Here is a 16,812-nt window from a genome sequence, read left to right on the forward strand (position 1 = left end):
CCGCTGGAATCAGACACCGAATCAGGTTTTCTGGAGGAAACTCTGCATGTCAGAGGTCATAATCACATGTTTTGGCTCGCTGGCGTATCAGGACTCTACAGTAATGACGAAGAGCAGCACATTTACCAGGTCACAGCCTCAAATTGGATTCATGCCTGAATCAAATCTTCTACAGCTCGTAAAGTTTCCCTTTGTGTGCTGGTCCTGTTGACGCGGGAGATTTCTATAGAGCGTATCATTAATCTTTAAGGCTGAGCACTCCCTGGAGCTGATCGGGCATTTCGGACACGCGCTGTGGGAAATGAGGGCGTCTCTGAGTACAGCTGGGCAGGAGCAGTCACTGAGGTTACACCATTCAAAACAAACCAGTTGCCATGCCAACATGACTGGGCACCGGGACCTGCAGGGCATGTGTAGCTGTGGTGACAGTAGCAATGAAAGAGCTCTACAACAACAGCTGCACTGCACAGAGGCCAGTTATTTATGCTCAATGGCTCCAAAGGCTGTTGGAAATGGGTTCACATCCGCCTTTGTTCAGGTCACTATCGCTGATTCACGTACCCTCCCAGGACCGATATGGTGCTGGAGACATGATTCCTCCAGTTTAAGGGGAGAGATGAAGCTGGCACGGTTTGACAGGAGACACGGATTTCTGATGAGGAGGACAGGCAGTAACAGGCAAACACAAGTGTGTAGGTCATGTCAGGAGAACACCCACCAGGCCCCAGTGTGTGTCCAAATCAATTCATCATGATGCTTCTGACCAGCAACCCCACTGTCAAGGACATGGGTGAGACATGGACAGCACATTTCCATCACAATTTAAGCTTCTTTTACCCCTTTTCAAACCTTCTGAGTGTTGATCTTCACTGAATGAAGCTCCTGTTTGAAGGAGCTTAAATAAAGAGGTATCTGGTGTCCTTAATGGTATTTTGGGGGGAACTGAAACCAGCCAGTAAAGGTAATGTCCTTGAGCTACAGTGACGTGATGGGAAGAACCTCCTCAGGAACCGTTCAAGGAAATACAAGTTCCTACAAGACACTTTTAAATGAGGCCTCTGACAGTTTGGAAGATACAATGATTGATGGCTCTTTTTAGCTCCAGCTAACTTGTTGAGGAGTGAACCAAAAGCCACTGACGGGATTCGGACATTTCTCTTGAATTCTTGGCCCAAGAGGTTAATAAAAAAACTAAAACAGGTCCAGTTGAACCTTCTGAAACCAAGAATTGTCTTGGGCGATGACTGCGAACTGCCTTTTTATCCACTTTTAGAGTGAATATTTGGTATCAGCAGCATCCCTGCAGGGTTTGATGACGGGCCGGTTCGTGCTTAAATGACGCCCCCTGTTGGAAATCAGCTTCACTACGGAAGTCAACATGTATTTACTAGATTCTATAAGTTATTTAAAACACGCTTCTGCTCTTAACAATAACACAGCTGCAGAAATGTAAAAGCCAGCACATTAATTATCACTGTCGCATTAAAGACGTGGAGGTCAAACACATTTAATGTGAACCAGAAGTTCCGTTTTTCCTTGTTTTCTAACAATTGCTGTAAAAATGTGTACTGCTTTTGGTAAAAATACAGAATTTGGGTTGAATCTGACAGTGACGGAGTTTCCAGGTGCTTACCCTCCTTCACTCTCCGCTTCCTCTGAAGTGCCACCCCCACCTCTGGCCCCACCGAGGGCTGCTGGTGCCCTTTTCCTGCGTGTTGGCGTGGTCCTGTGAAGGGGACTGCCTCGCTCGTGCCCTCGTCGCTCATCTCTAACATGGCCCTGCAGAGTTGGCAGAGCATCCTTCAACAACTTCATCTCCTCCTTCAGTTCAGACACGCATCGGATCAGGGCCTCAAGGCGCTCCAGCACCTCTGCCTGACCCGTCTGTAGCCCTGGACCATCAACTAACATGAGGCTTGTCCCCTGGCCATTACTGATGCCAAAACCCGCCCACGAGCTTCTCCGCCGTGATCTAAAGCCACGGTAACAAACAGCAGCCAAACTGACGCCAGCCACTCCGGCCAGGGCTCCAAGAACCAGCATCCGGCTGTCTGTCTGGGACATCCTGCAGCCCTGCACAGGACAGACAGACATGATCAACCGTGTAAACTCCGGGAATCTGATTGATCAAGCAAAATGTTATGCTGAGGCGCGGACACTTTTCCTTAATATATCAAATAATGCTTCTCACTTCCCAGGCTGGTCTCTATGTGCATATCTTTTAAAGACTTGAGGCCAATCAAAATGTCTAAGAGATAAGGCAGAAACATGTTTGACCAACTGGGATCGGTTCTTTTTAAAGGAATCATGACATTATGTGTTGAAATTATAACATCATTTTAAATAACATCTCATGCCAATTTAATATATGAATCCTGGTAATAAAGGGATGCCAGACTGTGAGTAATTTTGACTGTGAAACTTTAAAATTACAGAGCTGGGAGGATATAAAAACCCTTTTTAAATGGTATTGAATTAAGCTTTTTGAAGAAAAACTCTTGAACAGAAGCGCTGGAGGCTGTTTGCAGTCGCAACGACCTGAACTCAAACATCTCATTTTTAACTTTTATTTAGAGGAAAACTGTTCAATAACAAAAGCCAAATGTGACTGATGAGTGAAAGATTGTCCAACTAAGTATTTGCCTAAACATCTCATTTTTAACTTTTATTCAGAGGAAAACTGTTCAATAATAAACGCTAAATATGACTGTTTGGTGACATTGTCCGAGGAAGTGTTTACGATGACTTTTTAGCATATATGCGACAGAGAAGCCGTCTTAGCAACTCCGAAAGCCTGAAAGCATTAAAATACGGTCTGAAAATATGAAGATTAAGATTAATTCCATAATGAATCTCCCATAAATGTTATTTAACTGTCAATGACACTGCCCTGATGCTAGCCACAAGCTAACCCTCAAAACAACGTTAGTACCGTTGGTAAGGTAGGATTAACAAAATTAACTGAATTACTCACTTCTAAAATATCCCAACAAGTGGTGGATCAACACGACCTGTCGACATAAACCCAAACCAGAGGATAGAAGGAGGATACAGGGCAGGACTGTAAGGATGTGTTGACAGGGGTGGCTGGGGACTGACAGCGCGCTGGTGTACCCTTCAAAATATACCGTGTAGACTCAGGAACCACAACGATGGTTCCGGGCTGGCTGTATTAAATACGCAATGGAGTATTACATTTTGTCAGCCGCGCAGTAACAACGTGCAATGCACATGCGTTATGTTAAGGAGTCAAGCTGTTTGAATCTCGCCAAAGAATACATAGAATGTTGCTTCAAAGCTCCAGTGTATGTCCATTAGAGAAAAAGACTGATCTGTCTTTAGATTTGGCTTGACTTGTTATACATGATACTGTGCAGGGTATTCTGGAGTGCTGTCTTCTGTTGTTTCTAACTCATATAATCTATTATATATGGTAGTACAAAAGAAAAGTTTTTAATGTTTCCTAGTCATTGACCTTTTACAGTTGCTTTACATGCCATTGACTGACATGAAATAGCATAACTGGCAGCTTTATTAAGACTAACATTTTTTTCTGTTGCTTTAACATGCTATCACAAGAAAACACGTACTTACCGAGCAAAGGTTAAACCTGCTGTGCACACTAATGTAAAGCGACTGTAATCCTTTAGGTAAATGCTGTGAGAGCAGTAAACGATAACAATCTTTCAACTGAATCTTTATATGGAATTTCAGAAAGTTTTTTTTTTTTTATTTAGATAAGTCAGACACAACACTTAAATCATTTACTGCATCATTTAACATTTATTTTCAAAGAAAAGTTTGAAAATGTAGACAGACCTGTTATTCAGTCCTCTCCCCGATGTTCTCCTGCAGTGAGCTTCAACAGAACGTTTGTGACGGGATATAAAAAGTCACTTAACACGTGAATGATCACAGCAACCTTGGACCTGTCGTGCTTGCCGGGTTAGGTTCAAATGTTACAAGTCACATGGTCTCGAGCACAAATGCGGATCCCTAAAGAGGCAGTTTTCAAAGGCTGAGGTATCGCCCAGAATAAATTCCTTGATTCTCTTCTTTGGCTGGATTCTTGAAGCCTGCAAATCCAAGACGTTTCCAAATGGAACCTCATTAGATTAAAAATTAAGAGTAAAATAGGGGTTTATTTGGGTTCAAAAATGCAGATAAGAGAGGGTAGAGATAATGATTTATGGTTGGGTTTCATAGAATCATCTTAAAGAGCCCCAAAGGCTAAAACAACAAGGTTTCCCTCCCTTGATCAGGCCATGTTCTTCACGTTTATGGAAGGATTCAAATCATTTTGTTCATTTGCTGACTAGAGTTGGACGCATCTCTGACTCTGTGAAATATTTGCCAACTATCTCAACTCCATTTTTGGCAAATTCTTATCCTATAACAGGCTAAATGTAGTTGGGAAAACAAGTGCGGTTTCTTCTCTGCTCTGTGGATGCTGCATTGCTCAGAGCCCACAGCTTGCATCATACCTGCACCGGGAACCAAAACCCCAGCGGAACCCTTTACATGTAGCAGTACACAAACGTGCGCCCGTGGTTGTGGGTCGGCCCTGCAGAGATGCTGATAAGGGAGGTGCATCCAGCCATGGCCTTGCTCCCATTGGGTCAAAGCCAGCAGATAAGCAGATAGTGTCAACACTGATGTTTTATCTGCCCAGACCACATCAGCTCCAGCTTTCATAACACGGCCCAAGAAATGAAAGCAAACACAGCTTTGTGCAGATAAATAGGACTGTTTCCTAACAATGTATAGGAGGTGAATCACGGTGAAACAGGGCAGAGCTGAGGCTGAGAAGGTCGATCATTGTCCATGTGAACCGTGTTTTTACTGCACGGTTGGAGTGGAAGTGCTAAGAAATGAAGGCTGTGCTTTCAGATAGAGAGTAAGTGGACCATAAAGATACAACTTTTACGGAACAGCAGATTCTGTATCGTAGCGTTTCCAAGCTCAGCAGCCCACATGTGCTGAAGGCCCTTTTCTTTTCAACCAACAATTTTGGATTTGTCCCGAGTTCGAAAGCCTAAAGCTGCAGTAACTTGAATTTCGAGGTGGGGTAGTGTGTGTGTGTGTGTGTGTACACTCTCAAACAAACCTCCTGTAACCCTGCTCAACAGCCGTAGGCTCAGAGAACACTTTCGCTCACAATCCAGTCGGGTTTCAGTCCAAAGTAGAACATCCCATAATACATTGAGAGCTTTACTTTAGAAAATAGCCCTAACCCTAACCCTAACTACAGGTAAATAAACAAAAGTAATCTGGTTCAACTCACTGAACGCGTCTGGGAGGGTTTGACCCACTGATCAATGCAGAATTCTTTAGTTAATAATGTCTTTAACCTTGAACAGGACAGTAGTGAAACACGTCTAGAGGTGCTACACTGCCCCCGCTAAGGTGCTGCACCACTACACTGAAACCACTGACCCCATAAATACAGACAATGAAAGAAACGTGCACGTGACGTGCTCTGGTGGCTGAACTCATCAGTGGGACTCAATAGATACGCAGCAGAACTCACTTTCCTGGAATTTCCTGGAAACCTCATTTCCACTTTATTTAGTGTCTGAATAAGTCAATGCTTGACCTATTTGAACATCATGGTCCATGTTTAGGATGTTCCTGGGTATCATCAGGTTTCTCTGCTCCTTGGACACCTCTCATACTGGTTCAACTGGTGCGGACTCTTCTCTTTACACCGACGGTAGCCGGATGCAGCTGGAAGTCCAAGATGTCTTTTTCAGGGTTTTGAAGAATTATCTTAGCGTGATGTCATGTCAAACACCTTCAAAACAATACATTCCTCAAATATTGCATATTAGATAAAATACTAGAAGGGCCACTAGTTAAATAACCTTCAATTCTAACTCATCTCTGTTAACGCTGACGCTACAAACTCCGTAATAAAAGATGGAATACTTTGTTATTCATTCACAGGTTATTGGAACTTTGACCAAGACTCGGCGTCCACTTAAGAAACACCAAGTCCCACTTATTCTAACATAAATGAACTTTAGACGCAAACCGTCCAGTCCAGGCTGGATATTTTATTTATTTCAGTGACTGAGTCATTTCTGCTGCTAACACGAGTCTCTTTGTTCATGGAGAACCAGAAGGTGGCGCCCAGAGAACTGACATTCAGACGCTCGTGCTCATGCGGCGAGGCTGCGAGCACACAGACGTGCTTCTGTAGACACACACAACGAACCGATGCATGTCGGAATCTGCAGAGCAAACTTGCAGATTTTAATTACGATTCTGCACCAACCGAGACGCAACGGCAGCTCTTTGTGGCTCAGACGGGAATAAACAAAGGCTGAGATTATCGGGGCTCTTTGTCACAGCTGCAGGTACATTATCTTGTCTGCCTCCATGTATACGAAGGAGAGGAACGCCTGAGTCACCCCCCCCCCCCCCCCCCCCCCCCCCACCACCACCAAACCACACAGGTACAGTATGTCTGGCTGAGAGAGACCTAGACAGTAATTACAGATTACACAATAACTCTAAAGCTCAGATTATATCTTAAAGAACGTAAATGTGCTCCAGTGTCTGAAACAAACTCAAGCTCAGGAAGGACAGAAATTGGGTTAAAATAATGCTTTTTACAGCTCTAAAATCATCCCATGGATGAAGGATGGAAGTAAAATCAAAAGGAATCTGATCCAATCCACCATTAAACCATTAAACAGCAGAAAAGCAGGAACAGGAGGAACTTAAAATGCTGGAATGCTCAGCAGCGCCTTCATCTAGATCTAACTTATCTCCCCTGAAAGCATCAGACGCTGTATCTTCATCTTCTGTCAGCAGAACATGTTCCTCACCTGCCGTTTATGGTCTGTTTATTGCTGTGACACAACGAGCTGCTTCAGCATCCACTCAGACTGGTCCTGCGTGGAACCAGTCAGGCCAGACTGGAACATCTCTGTGATTTCTGAGGGGAAAGATCAAAAGAAGAAGGAGTGAGTATGTTCTTGTCATGGCTCCCGCTCTTCTCAGAGGGCAGAACATAAAGACAAACCCAAGTAAGTGCTCAGGTTTGGGCCTGAAGCTTTATTTTTGGCCTCCATCTTTATTTGCATGGCTGTAAAGTAAAGAACCAGAATAGCCGAGGGTGGGGGAGGCCAGCAGGACGTGCATGTGGCCCTGTGAGCGCTGTAGCGACTCTGCTGGTCTGTGGGACCGAGGCTGGTTCCTCAGGCATGCCGGTGGTCAGAACCAGGCCTACACACCCTCAACTATTTCTGTCTTCTTACTACTTCTTCGTTTTCACTCACTTGCTCTTCTCTCCATCCTCCTCAGGCTGTCTTGGAAACATTCACTCACTTTGAACCTAATTTAGGTTGAAAGAAAAACCCCTCTGACCATGTTTGTGAAATTTGTCTTTAATTAGATAATACAGGGTCATAAATTGTCCCTCAGCTTCCTCAAAACTGTTTTGACTGTTTTCCTTCACGGGAAGCAAAAAAAAAGGTTCAGTATCGACCAACATGTGATCGACCCTGAATCAAGTGGAGAACAGACCTGTGGTGACAAGAAGCTTTAATTCATTCTATATTTCACATTTCATAGAGTCGGTCTACAACCATCAGCATAAAGAAGATCTGAACGTGAGCAGGGGGGCCAGGGGGGGTTCTGAATCTAAGGTTTGTCCCCTGTACCTCTCCCAGTATATTGCACTGCTTTAAAACTCAATGTCAATGAAAAATGACATTGTGACACTGTGATTATTCTGTTTATTATCCTGTTATGGGGCTCTAATTGGCTCTGGGGGAAGTGAAGAAATGAGAAATGAATGTAAATCCAGGGCAGCCTGGGCCATCCCAGCAACATTCATCAGGGTGGAATGTGCTTCTAATGAAAACAGCAGCATTCTCGGGGTGTTACTGTTGCCCCCCCCCCAGCATCGTGTTGGGTTCAGCGGCGGTCGTTGGATGAGAAATGAGCGTTTGGTGGTTTGCACCTCCAGGCAGGACGGTCTAATCCGACAGGAATGTGAATTGTTGTCACCTGAGCGTGTCGGCGAGGCGCTCAGAGGCGGTGGCGAGGGGAACTCCTCCGCCACGGAGAGACGGGGCCGTTCAGGGGGGCCTCGGCCCAGCGTTTGTCAACCTCGGCCCGTCTTTGCTGACTTAAATGTGCAGCATTCAGCAGCACAAAGGACCGTGTGGGTGAAATATGGCCCGTTTGTTCGGATGCATTCCAGGCACCCGGAGAAACACGCACGTGCGCACGCACTCATGCGCTCCCCTACGTTGGATAAACAACATATACTGTGGAAGCCCACTTATTCTAGTTTAGTGACCTAAATCTCTCCGCCTGTCAAAGCCAACGCGTATCAAGTTGCGAGTTAAAGACCCCCGCTGCCCAGTACCACCACCACCAGTCGCCCCCTTCACCCCCTCCACGCCTTCACGTCTGGGCTCAGACATTTCTGGCTGTAAAAGTAGCCGAAAGCGGTGATTGACGGCAAGTCTTGGCACCACAGACGTGTGTGATAAGCAGGCCCAGATGGGGCAGGTTGGATGTGTGTGCCCACATGATTTAGCCCTCAGTCTGGGACGGTGGGGCAGACCAGCGCCAAGCGTGCGCCTCCGTACCCCCACACCCGTTATAAAATACGCACCACAGGGACGGGGTGTTGTACCTCATGGCCCCAGATCCACCCTGCGGGCTGCTATATTTATCTGGGGCGCTCCAGCGGTTTATTGGGTGGTAAATTCTGATGATAAGGCTGCTCATTATGCCCCAGATGAACGGGGCTGATCATGGTTTCACCCCCGTCTCTGACCTACAGACACATTGAAGAAGGACTGTTAAATCATTAGGAGGTGGGCAACAGCTCCGGAACGACTGACGTTATCTTGTGGAGTAAATGTTTATGTCCGACCTGGATCCATGGATTACCGTGAGCGTTATTTATTACGCTGTTGTGAACGTTGACGGACGAGCGGCGTCGGCGTGAGGAGAGGCGGAGCCGAACTTGACCTGCGACACCAGCACATTTCTGCAGATGGTGAACAAGAACTTCCGACTTGGACCAATTCTCAGCGTTTTCTTGCCTTTTTAGCTCCAACCGTGCTCGGAGGGGACCCTGAAATGATATTTTAGAAAAGGTTCGTGACGGCACACGGATCCGGTTGATGGCAGCGCCGGCTTTCATCATCGAAGGCTTTCATCTGGATTGTTGCGTGTTTACATCAGATCATGGCCGCGGCTCGGAGGCCTTGAAAGAGCCCGGTTGTTAACTGCAACGACCTGTGACGGGTGGTTAATTGTCAGGTGGAAGGCCTGGCTGCATGACGCACGTGGTCTGCGTCCAAGCCATCAGATGTCCTTCCTTTCACATGGTCAGCTCCTTTGTGGCCCCTCCGTGCCTCTTGCCATCTGCACACGCTCAGTTTCACCCCACACGCTCACTGTCTCTGCTCTTTTGTCCCGTCCCGCAGGCTCGGCTGCAGTTCTGGCGGAGGCATTCCTGGTATTTGTCAGGCTCCTGCAGAGGCCACGCGTGGAGGACATCCTCCCACACGCACGTAGCCAACGTTGTGTTACAGAAATGTGTTGGGAATGTTCACCTGGGCTGATGCTGAGGCTGCAGTCTTCGCTTCACATGTTTGGACAGGCCAGCGTTTTAAAGCTTCTGCTTCACACAAGGAAACATTTGTTGTTCGGAGTTTTCAACCAGCACCTAATCTTCCCATAAATGTCAAAACTTCTCGTAAATCTTTTTTTTTTTTTTGTGTGCCTTTTTTGGCTGTTTCATCTCGCAAGTCTTGCTGACACCAGCGAAGTGATTTAGAGCCGGCGGCAGATCAGGGCTGGTTCGTAGAGGCGAAGAAATTTATGGGGTTTCTGTTTTCATGGCAACTACATGGTGATTATGGTAACTGTACTCTTTCCAGCAAAGAGTGGCTGAGGTGGTGACCTCCTCATCGGTATACCACTAGAGGGCGACTCCTCGGCTGCCTGTTTTTATTAGAGGTCTTTTAAATGACTGATGAATCCTGGCTCAACATCTGGCTGTGACGAAGATAATCATCCACAAATTCATCGAAACAGGAGTGTGCTGCTGCTTTTTGAAGAATCACAAGCTAATCGTTGAATCTGATGTTATGTTCCTCCTTACTCCTGTAATAACATCAGGTTATAAATGTAGAGAACATATATTTCTGGATTTCTGGAGAATTACAGACCCCACTGAGGTCCAGATGATTTACACGGATTTCACAGGTCACGTGCTGCTAAATTAAAAGCTTTGAGTCAACAGCAGCTGGTGTTTGGATAGTTTTTTTTTGGTCTCCTCTCAAATCTTCCTGCATGTTTCTGCTCCTCTGGGCTCAGCGTGGTTTTGGAAACAATCTTGTGATTGAATTTGGAATGCTCGCCGTACGGAAGACTGCCGCGAAAATGAAAAACAATGCCCGAGTGTTCCCCAAGACCGCATTCCTTCATATTAAATTACACATCGGGCAGATCTTAAAAGAAACACCAATGCAATCAAACTCAATGGGACTTTCAGCCTCCATCAGCGCTGATGAAGGTGCTTAATCTCAGCAGATGTGACGATCACGAGGCTGCTGCTGGAAATAAAAGTCACTGTGAAGTGGCGAAAAGTAATTAAAGCGTATGTAGAGTAAAGTCAGACAAGATAAATCTGTAATCGTCTCACTCATCTGCTCGCTTGCTGTGTGCTGGCTGACAAGACTGCTACGATATTCTGCACGCCACGGGCCTCAAAAGTCCTTCGCTGTGGCGGGGAGGCGGAGCCACAGACTGGCGTTGCCCCCAAATGGCTTTTGACCAGACGTGGCGATTAAGGTGTTTCGATTAGACAGCGAACTGAAATGATCTGAGCACACAGAAGCGTAAAACAAGAGCAACAACGGCAACAGAAGCCAATGATTTCACTTCAATAATTACTGAGAGTTTTGGTGGACGAGCACGGCTTTTATATCAAACATCAAAGGCCACTTCAGCCGGTCTATTTTAACGAGTTCCTTACCAAGCACTTGAGTAGATCTATACTCTCCCCAAGTAAAGCCGCTTGAATTCAGTAGAGTATTTTAAAAGCACCAGATTTCTTTGTAGTTTGGCGTGTGAGGACTTTTGATGGGCTGGATTTCTCATGTCATCATGTCGGGACGACTCAAACACACAAGCTAAAAACAACCCTGGGTTGGTGGAGGTGAAGACTATTTCAGCTACAAAGACAAAACAGCTTCTGGTGTCGTGGAATGTTATTTACCCACTGAATGGATGAGACACGGACTGGAGGAATGGCCAGGATTCCCACAGGATGCCCAAAGGGGCATGGAGGACAAACAGGAAGGCACTAATCATTTGATCAGATGGGAGATAACCTTCAGTGATTGGGTTCAGTCCACACTCCCCACCCAGCGTTAGCATGCAGCGATATTTAAGCCTGGAGATGAGTGGAGCTCTTCTCTCAGCTCCGCTCACATCAGAAATGATGAGCTGGTCTCTCCTGTTGCTGCCGCCTGCCATCAGCACCCAAAGGTGAACAGACTGCTGCTACCGCCTGACTTGACAAAGCATTACATAAGCAAGGGGCGCATTCTTCACATTCCATTCATGACCCAGCCTAAAGCACGTGTCTAATGGGGAACAGACTCTGCTCAGGCAACATGTGCACATTCAGTCCTCACTGAAGCTCACACTAGATGTCAGCTTCAGGGAACTTTGTTTGTCCCCGTGGGGCAACATAGGGTAGTGCAACATTACTAAGAGACAGTGACAGAGACAGAGACAGAGACAGAGAGACAGAGACAGAGACAGAGACAGATACAGAGGCAGAGACAGATACAGAGGCGGAGACAGATACAGAGGCAGAGACAGATACAGAGGCGGAGACAGATACAGAGGCAGAGGCAGAGACAGATGCAGAGGCAGAGACAGATACAGAGGCAGAGCAGAGACAGAGGCAGAGACAGAGACAGAGACAGAGACAGAGACAGAGGCGGAGACGGAGACAGAGACAGACACAGAGGCAGAGACAGATACAGAGGCAGAGACAGAGACAGATACAGAGGCAGAGACAGAGACAGAGACAGAGACAGAGGCAGAGACAGACACAGAGGCAGAGACAGATACAGAGGCAGAGGCAGAGACAGACGCAGAGGCAGAGACAGAGACAGAGGCAGAGGCAGAGACAGATACAGAGGCAGAGACAGATACAGAGGCAGAGACAGATACAGAGGCAGAGACGGAGACAGAGGCGGAGACAGAGACAGATGCAGAGACAGATGCAGAGGCAGAGACAGAGACAGAGACAGAGACAGAGAGAGATACAGAGACAGAGAGAGAGACAGAGACAGAGACAGAGATGTATGTCAAGAGTAATGAGTTGGACAGCTCTGAGCGCAAACATTGTCCTCCTCCTCTGTGTCCTACAGGTAGGACAGCATGGCCAACGTCCTGATGGGAGTTGCTCCAACACTGAGGAGAGACTGTGAGGGGATTAAAACTGTCCACACTTAATGAGATGCAGGAGGACATGGTGTCTACTTGGTGTCTACTTGAGGCGTCCTCATGGTCCCCGTGGGCCCTCATTTGGATGGGAAGACATCTCCCAGGGGGAAGTACGATGTATTTACCTTCTGACTCTGTGGCTGATGTAAATATGTTGTCTCTCACAGGTTTTGTCTCCGTGACAGCGGGACGGGCCGGGACATTTAATAACGTTGTGGACGGAGCAGGATGTAAACTGCTGGTAATGGATCACCACCGCACGGTTGCAACAGGGTGGCCTGGGACGCAGCTTCTGAAATTCCACTGGGACAACTCACTCGCATGCGTCCTCTCCAAAGATGTGAGCCAGACATCAACACACCAATGTGGTCTGATGGTCGACTCTAAAAAAGTGTTTGTCTGTTGACGGATGAGGGAAAATGTGGCTTGGACCGTCTTCAGTCTGTCATTAATCTGAAATGCTCACTTCTGCATTCCAGGAGTTCTTGTATGATGAAGCAGGACATTGTGTCACATTAGCTTGGACCTGAAACTCCCACCGTGTTCAGCTTTCATCCCTGAAAACATGCTTCCTGCTTCCTGTGACCCACGGGGCCAAGCCGAGCTCAGATACGTGCACAAGCAACAGAAAGGGGAGAGTGTTGCTGTAGCTGCACTTCCCAGTGAAACCAGTCCAGTTCCTGTGTTTGCTGGTGTGATCTGCATTGACCCAAGGTGCTGATGTAGAAGCTCGACTGTAGACGTTCTGCTGATCGACCTGCTACCACAGAAATGTGGGATATCAGAAGGAATTTTCCAGCTCTTTCAGTCAAGAATGAAGCTGGTTCCCAGTTCCACTCAAACCAACAATGTAAATAATTAAATAAGAGCTTCCGTGCCCTCGTTGCTCTCAAACTCCACATTTCCCATCATGCTTAGGTCACTCAGACAGGGAGCTACCTGTGGCGTGTGTGGTCTGCCCGTGCACGCTCGCAAAAACATTCTAGACTGCAGCCACAGAGCAAGACAGCGTTTAGGCTCCCCACAGTCCCCTCCTCCACTCCCTGCAGCTGTACTTTGGACTGTGCCCCCAGGACAAGCTCCCTCCCTGTACGCAGCCTGCTGGGAATATTGGGAAATGTTTACTGTCAGAAGGAAATGATTGTGCACGAGACAGATCTGATGAGAATGCCTTCGTAAACAAGGCTGTCAACATGTAGCGATCTCCCAACACCATTGTAGCCCTGATCTTATGAACGCCACCATTAAAATCCTGCTTCCTGCCCCTCAAATCCCCCCTGGGTCATCGACAGGAAAACTGGTTTTGATGGTTTTATGTACCGGCAACATTAACGTGGCTTCACCACGATCTTGTGTGTGTGTGTGTGTGTGTGTGTGTGTGTGTGAGACACTCAGATCCTAAACTACACTGTTCACACGTCAACGCCAATGTGACATTTGGAGCAAGGAGCAGGAGGAGCAGGAGGAGCAGGAGGAGCAGGGGGAGGAGCAGGAGGAGCAGGTGGAGGTCGGGGTCACATGCAACGTTCATCCTGGAGAGCAGAGTTCAAGGCTCATGTGAAACCAAAGCTCACTGATCTTTTCTTAAACCTACCGACAGAGTTTCGGTGTCACACAGCAGAGAAGCTGCGCTATCTAATTAGATCTGCGGTTACGTGATGTCAGAGCCAAAACATCCACTGGAGTTTATCTGATTTCCTATCTGACGTTACCGTTTTACACTGACGACACTTTTAATTGTGTCCTTTCGGGTGTGGACAAAAAGGCCACCACTGAGTTTGATATTGCCACGCTTTCGGTCCGGTTGTTCCGAGCTTCCGACCTCCCACAGCCAGCGATAGTGATGAAGCTCTCGCCATCCCGGACACGTGGTTCCAACTCTGGGAGGTGATAACATGAAACTAAATCTGCAAAGCAGGAAAAAGCCGCCAGCAACACTTAGCGTGGACGCCTGCCGCGCCTCCAGAGTTGCCACAGGCAGGAGGTATTTTAAGAGCCGTGTGTGACTCCGACCTCTGTTTTTCCCGGCCGGTTTACTTCGCTCCACAAGGACCTGCTTGTTTACCTGACCTGGGATCTGTACGCGGCCCTGCAGTTGGGAAACTCGGCTCAGTGGAGGAGTTTACAGGACAAACAGCGCTTAGAATGCTCCCCTTGTCCGACTGGCGGAGGCACCATTTAGTCAGGGAATTGAATGAAGGAGGGATATTCCTGGCAGAAGTATTCCACGGAAACCGTTTATTCATGCTGCTGCCTGCAGGAGAAGAGAAGTTCTTCAGTCTGTCTCCTCAGCCGAGCCTTTAACGTGAATTACTGACAGAACTCTGCCTGTTTCTCTGGGCAGGACCCAGTTTGGGCTTTTCTCTTAACCAAATAACTGTAGTCTGAGGCCACTTGTGTACCCAGCTGGGTTCTGGGCCTGCTGGGACTGGGTGGAAGACCACCGTTATGGCTTTGAAGGAACAAAAACCAGCAACCACCAACATTTTTATTGTAACTGAAAAAAAACCCAAAAAGAAACGAACAGGAAGTGTTAAAATGTCAAATCAGCCTTTCTTGTCGTTGTGGAATGTGAGTAATGCAGGAGGAGGCTTGTTTCTTACACAATACAGATAAAACCTTCTGACTCTGATGTTGAGCAGCGCAACGATTTGGAAAACTCCAAGTGGCTTTTCTGACATCATCAGATCAATAATTGCTAATCATCTCAATCAATTATCTATCAGAATTGTGGCCCAAACCTTTGACTAGGAGTCCATAAATGGGCTGTAAATGATAATGATTTCAGGCTGATAACAATTATTCATACAGCCGATTGCTGAGTCGTTCCCCTCCAGGGACTGAGAAGACAAGGCTGTGTGTCCCACTGTAACCAGCCGATCATGTGACGGATGCCTGGACGCCTCCATCATATCAGCCTCAGGCAGCGTGACATCCAGAGCTGCTGTAACACACACACACACACACACCACACACACACACACACACACACACACGTCCTAAATCGGGTTTCATGACTCACATGATTGCATCCGGTCAGATGAGGCGGCGGCGGCGTGACGCACATTAGCCAGGAAGCAGAAGTGAGAAGGTGTCTTGTTTGCAGAAGGAGGAAGCATCTCAAATAATGAAGCCTTCACCCCCGGGCTGGCGAAGGGGGCACATGCACATGCACATGCACACTCTCTTTTTTCTCACACTTTCTTTCTCCATCTGTCTTTATCAAACACACTTGCACCCCTCCCCCACCACATACTGTCTTTGCCCCTTTGTGAGACGCTGTAGAGGAACCAGTCTGTCTTCTGCCCCCTCCGGGGGTGTGACATCACCCCCACCTGGTTACCAAGGTGATATAGCTGCGTCTTCGTTTTTCCCACTCGAGACCCCAAACGAAGGGGAGCTCTGTCGTGTCCCTGGCCTGAGGGCTGCGGGGCCAAACGCTGCGTCTGTGATAGACACACTAAAACACCCACTAATCGTTTTATGGGCCGATGTTGCCACGTGCGCACGCACGCTGTTGCCCAGAAACAGACGTGCAAAATGAGCTAAAATAGTACAGCAAGTGTTTGGAAGCAAACTGTGAGTGTAGACATGAAAAACCTTCAGCAAACTGTTGTCTGACATGAGCAGTTACACATCAAACACATCGAATTAATGAATTCATTTATGTTCGTTGTTTTTCGTTTACTTCTATATTATTCATATTGAATATAATGTTGACATTTTTGTTCTACGTTTACTTGAAAATCCATGAATGAATATTGGTGTCTCTGTCTGTTGGGACCAAAAGGATCCAGCAATGTCCGAGTGTTTAAAGCGCTCATTTCCTGGTTGGATCCGTCAGGACTCAGAAATCTAAAGTTTTAGGTGACAGAAAAGCTGAAAACGAGGCGCAAACAGCCCAAAACAAGATTTACATGAAGTGGGATTCCAGTAAAGCTGCATCCATCACTGATCCCGACCCACATTCAGACAGGGTGAAACCACCAGACACACTTGATATTAATATTCCCATCATATACAGCACATGCTTGTGTGTGTGTGTTATACTCAGGAGATCCATGTCAGTGGGATTATTTCTTCCTTTTATCTCTTCCTTCAAGCCCGAGGCTGTGATCACTCATCACCGCAGCTCAGGAAGCCCAGAGAATCCTCAACACCCCAAAGCTCCTTAAAAGAAAGAAGAAAAAAGCATTCCAGCATGTAGTGGGAGAGAGGACAGGCGTGCACAGGTGCTGACATGGGGGGGGAGAGAGAGAGAGAGAGAGGGGGAGAGAGAGGGAGATGGGGAGGAGGAAGGGTGGAGTGAGC

At 47.1% G+C, this 16,812-nt stretch overlaps 1 protein-coding gene and 1 long non-coding RNA gene across 5 annotated transcripts in view; one reads left to right on the top strand and one right to left on the bottom strand.

The window, feature by feature from the left end:
- Positions 1-3,972, bottom strand: part of LOC130534056 (regulator of microtubule dynamics protein 2) — a 16,065-nt gene extending 12,093 nt beyond the window's left edge. For 3 of the 4 annotated variants that reach the window (XM_057047932.1, XM_057047931.1, XM_057047929.1), the window contains exons 1-2: positions 2,975-3,129; positions 1,634-2,073 (exon numbers count right to left, since the gene is read on the bottom strand). In XM_057047932.1, the coding sequence (XP_056903912.1) occupies positions 1,634-2,064 (431 nt within the window). In that variant the 5' untranslated portion in view covers positions 2,065-2,073; positions 2,975-3,129. Of the gene's footprint in view, positions 1-1,633; positions 2,074-2,974; positions 3,130-3,819 lie in introns of those variants that run through there. The other variant, XM_057047930.1, reaches the window with a different exon arrangement.
- Positions 3,973-6,039: 2,067 nt separating this feature from the next.
- LOC130534245 (uncharacterized) lies at positions 6,040-10,667 on the top strand. The gene is made up of 3 exons (XR_008952846.1): positions 6,040-7,034; positions 7,582-7,655; positions 9,459-10,667. It is a non-coding gene; the product is annotated as an uncharacterized LOC130534245 (long non-coding RNA).
- Positions 10,668-16,812: the final 6,145 nt, after the last annotated feature.

Source organism: Takifugu flavidus, chromosome 11 (assembly GCF_003711565.1).
Source record: "Takifugu flavidus isolate HTHZ2018 chromosome 11, ASM371156v2, whole genome shotgun sequence".
Taxonomy (NCBI): domain Eukaryota; kingdom Metazoa; phylum Chordata; class Actinopteri; order Tetraodontiformes; family Tetraodontidae; genus Takifugu; species Takifugu flavidus.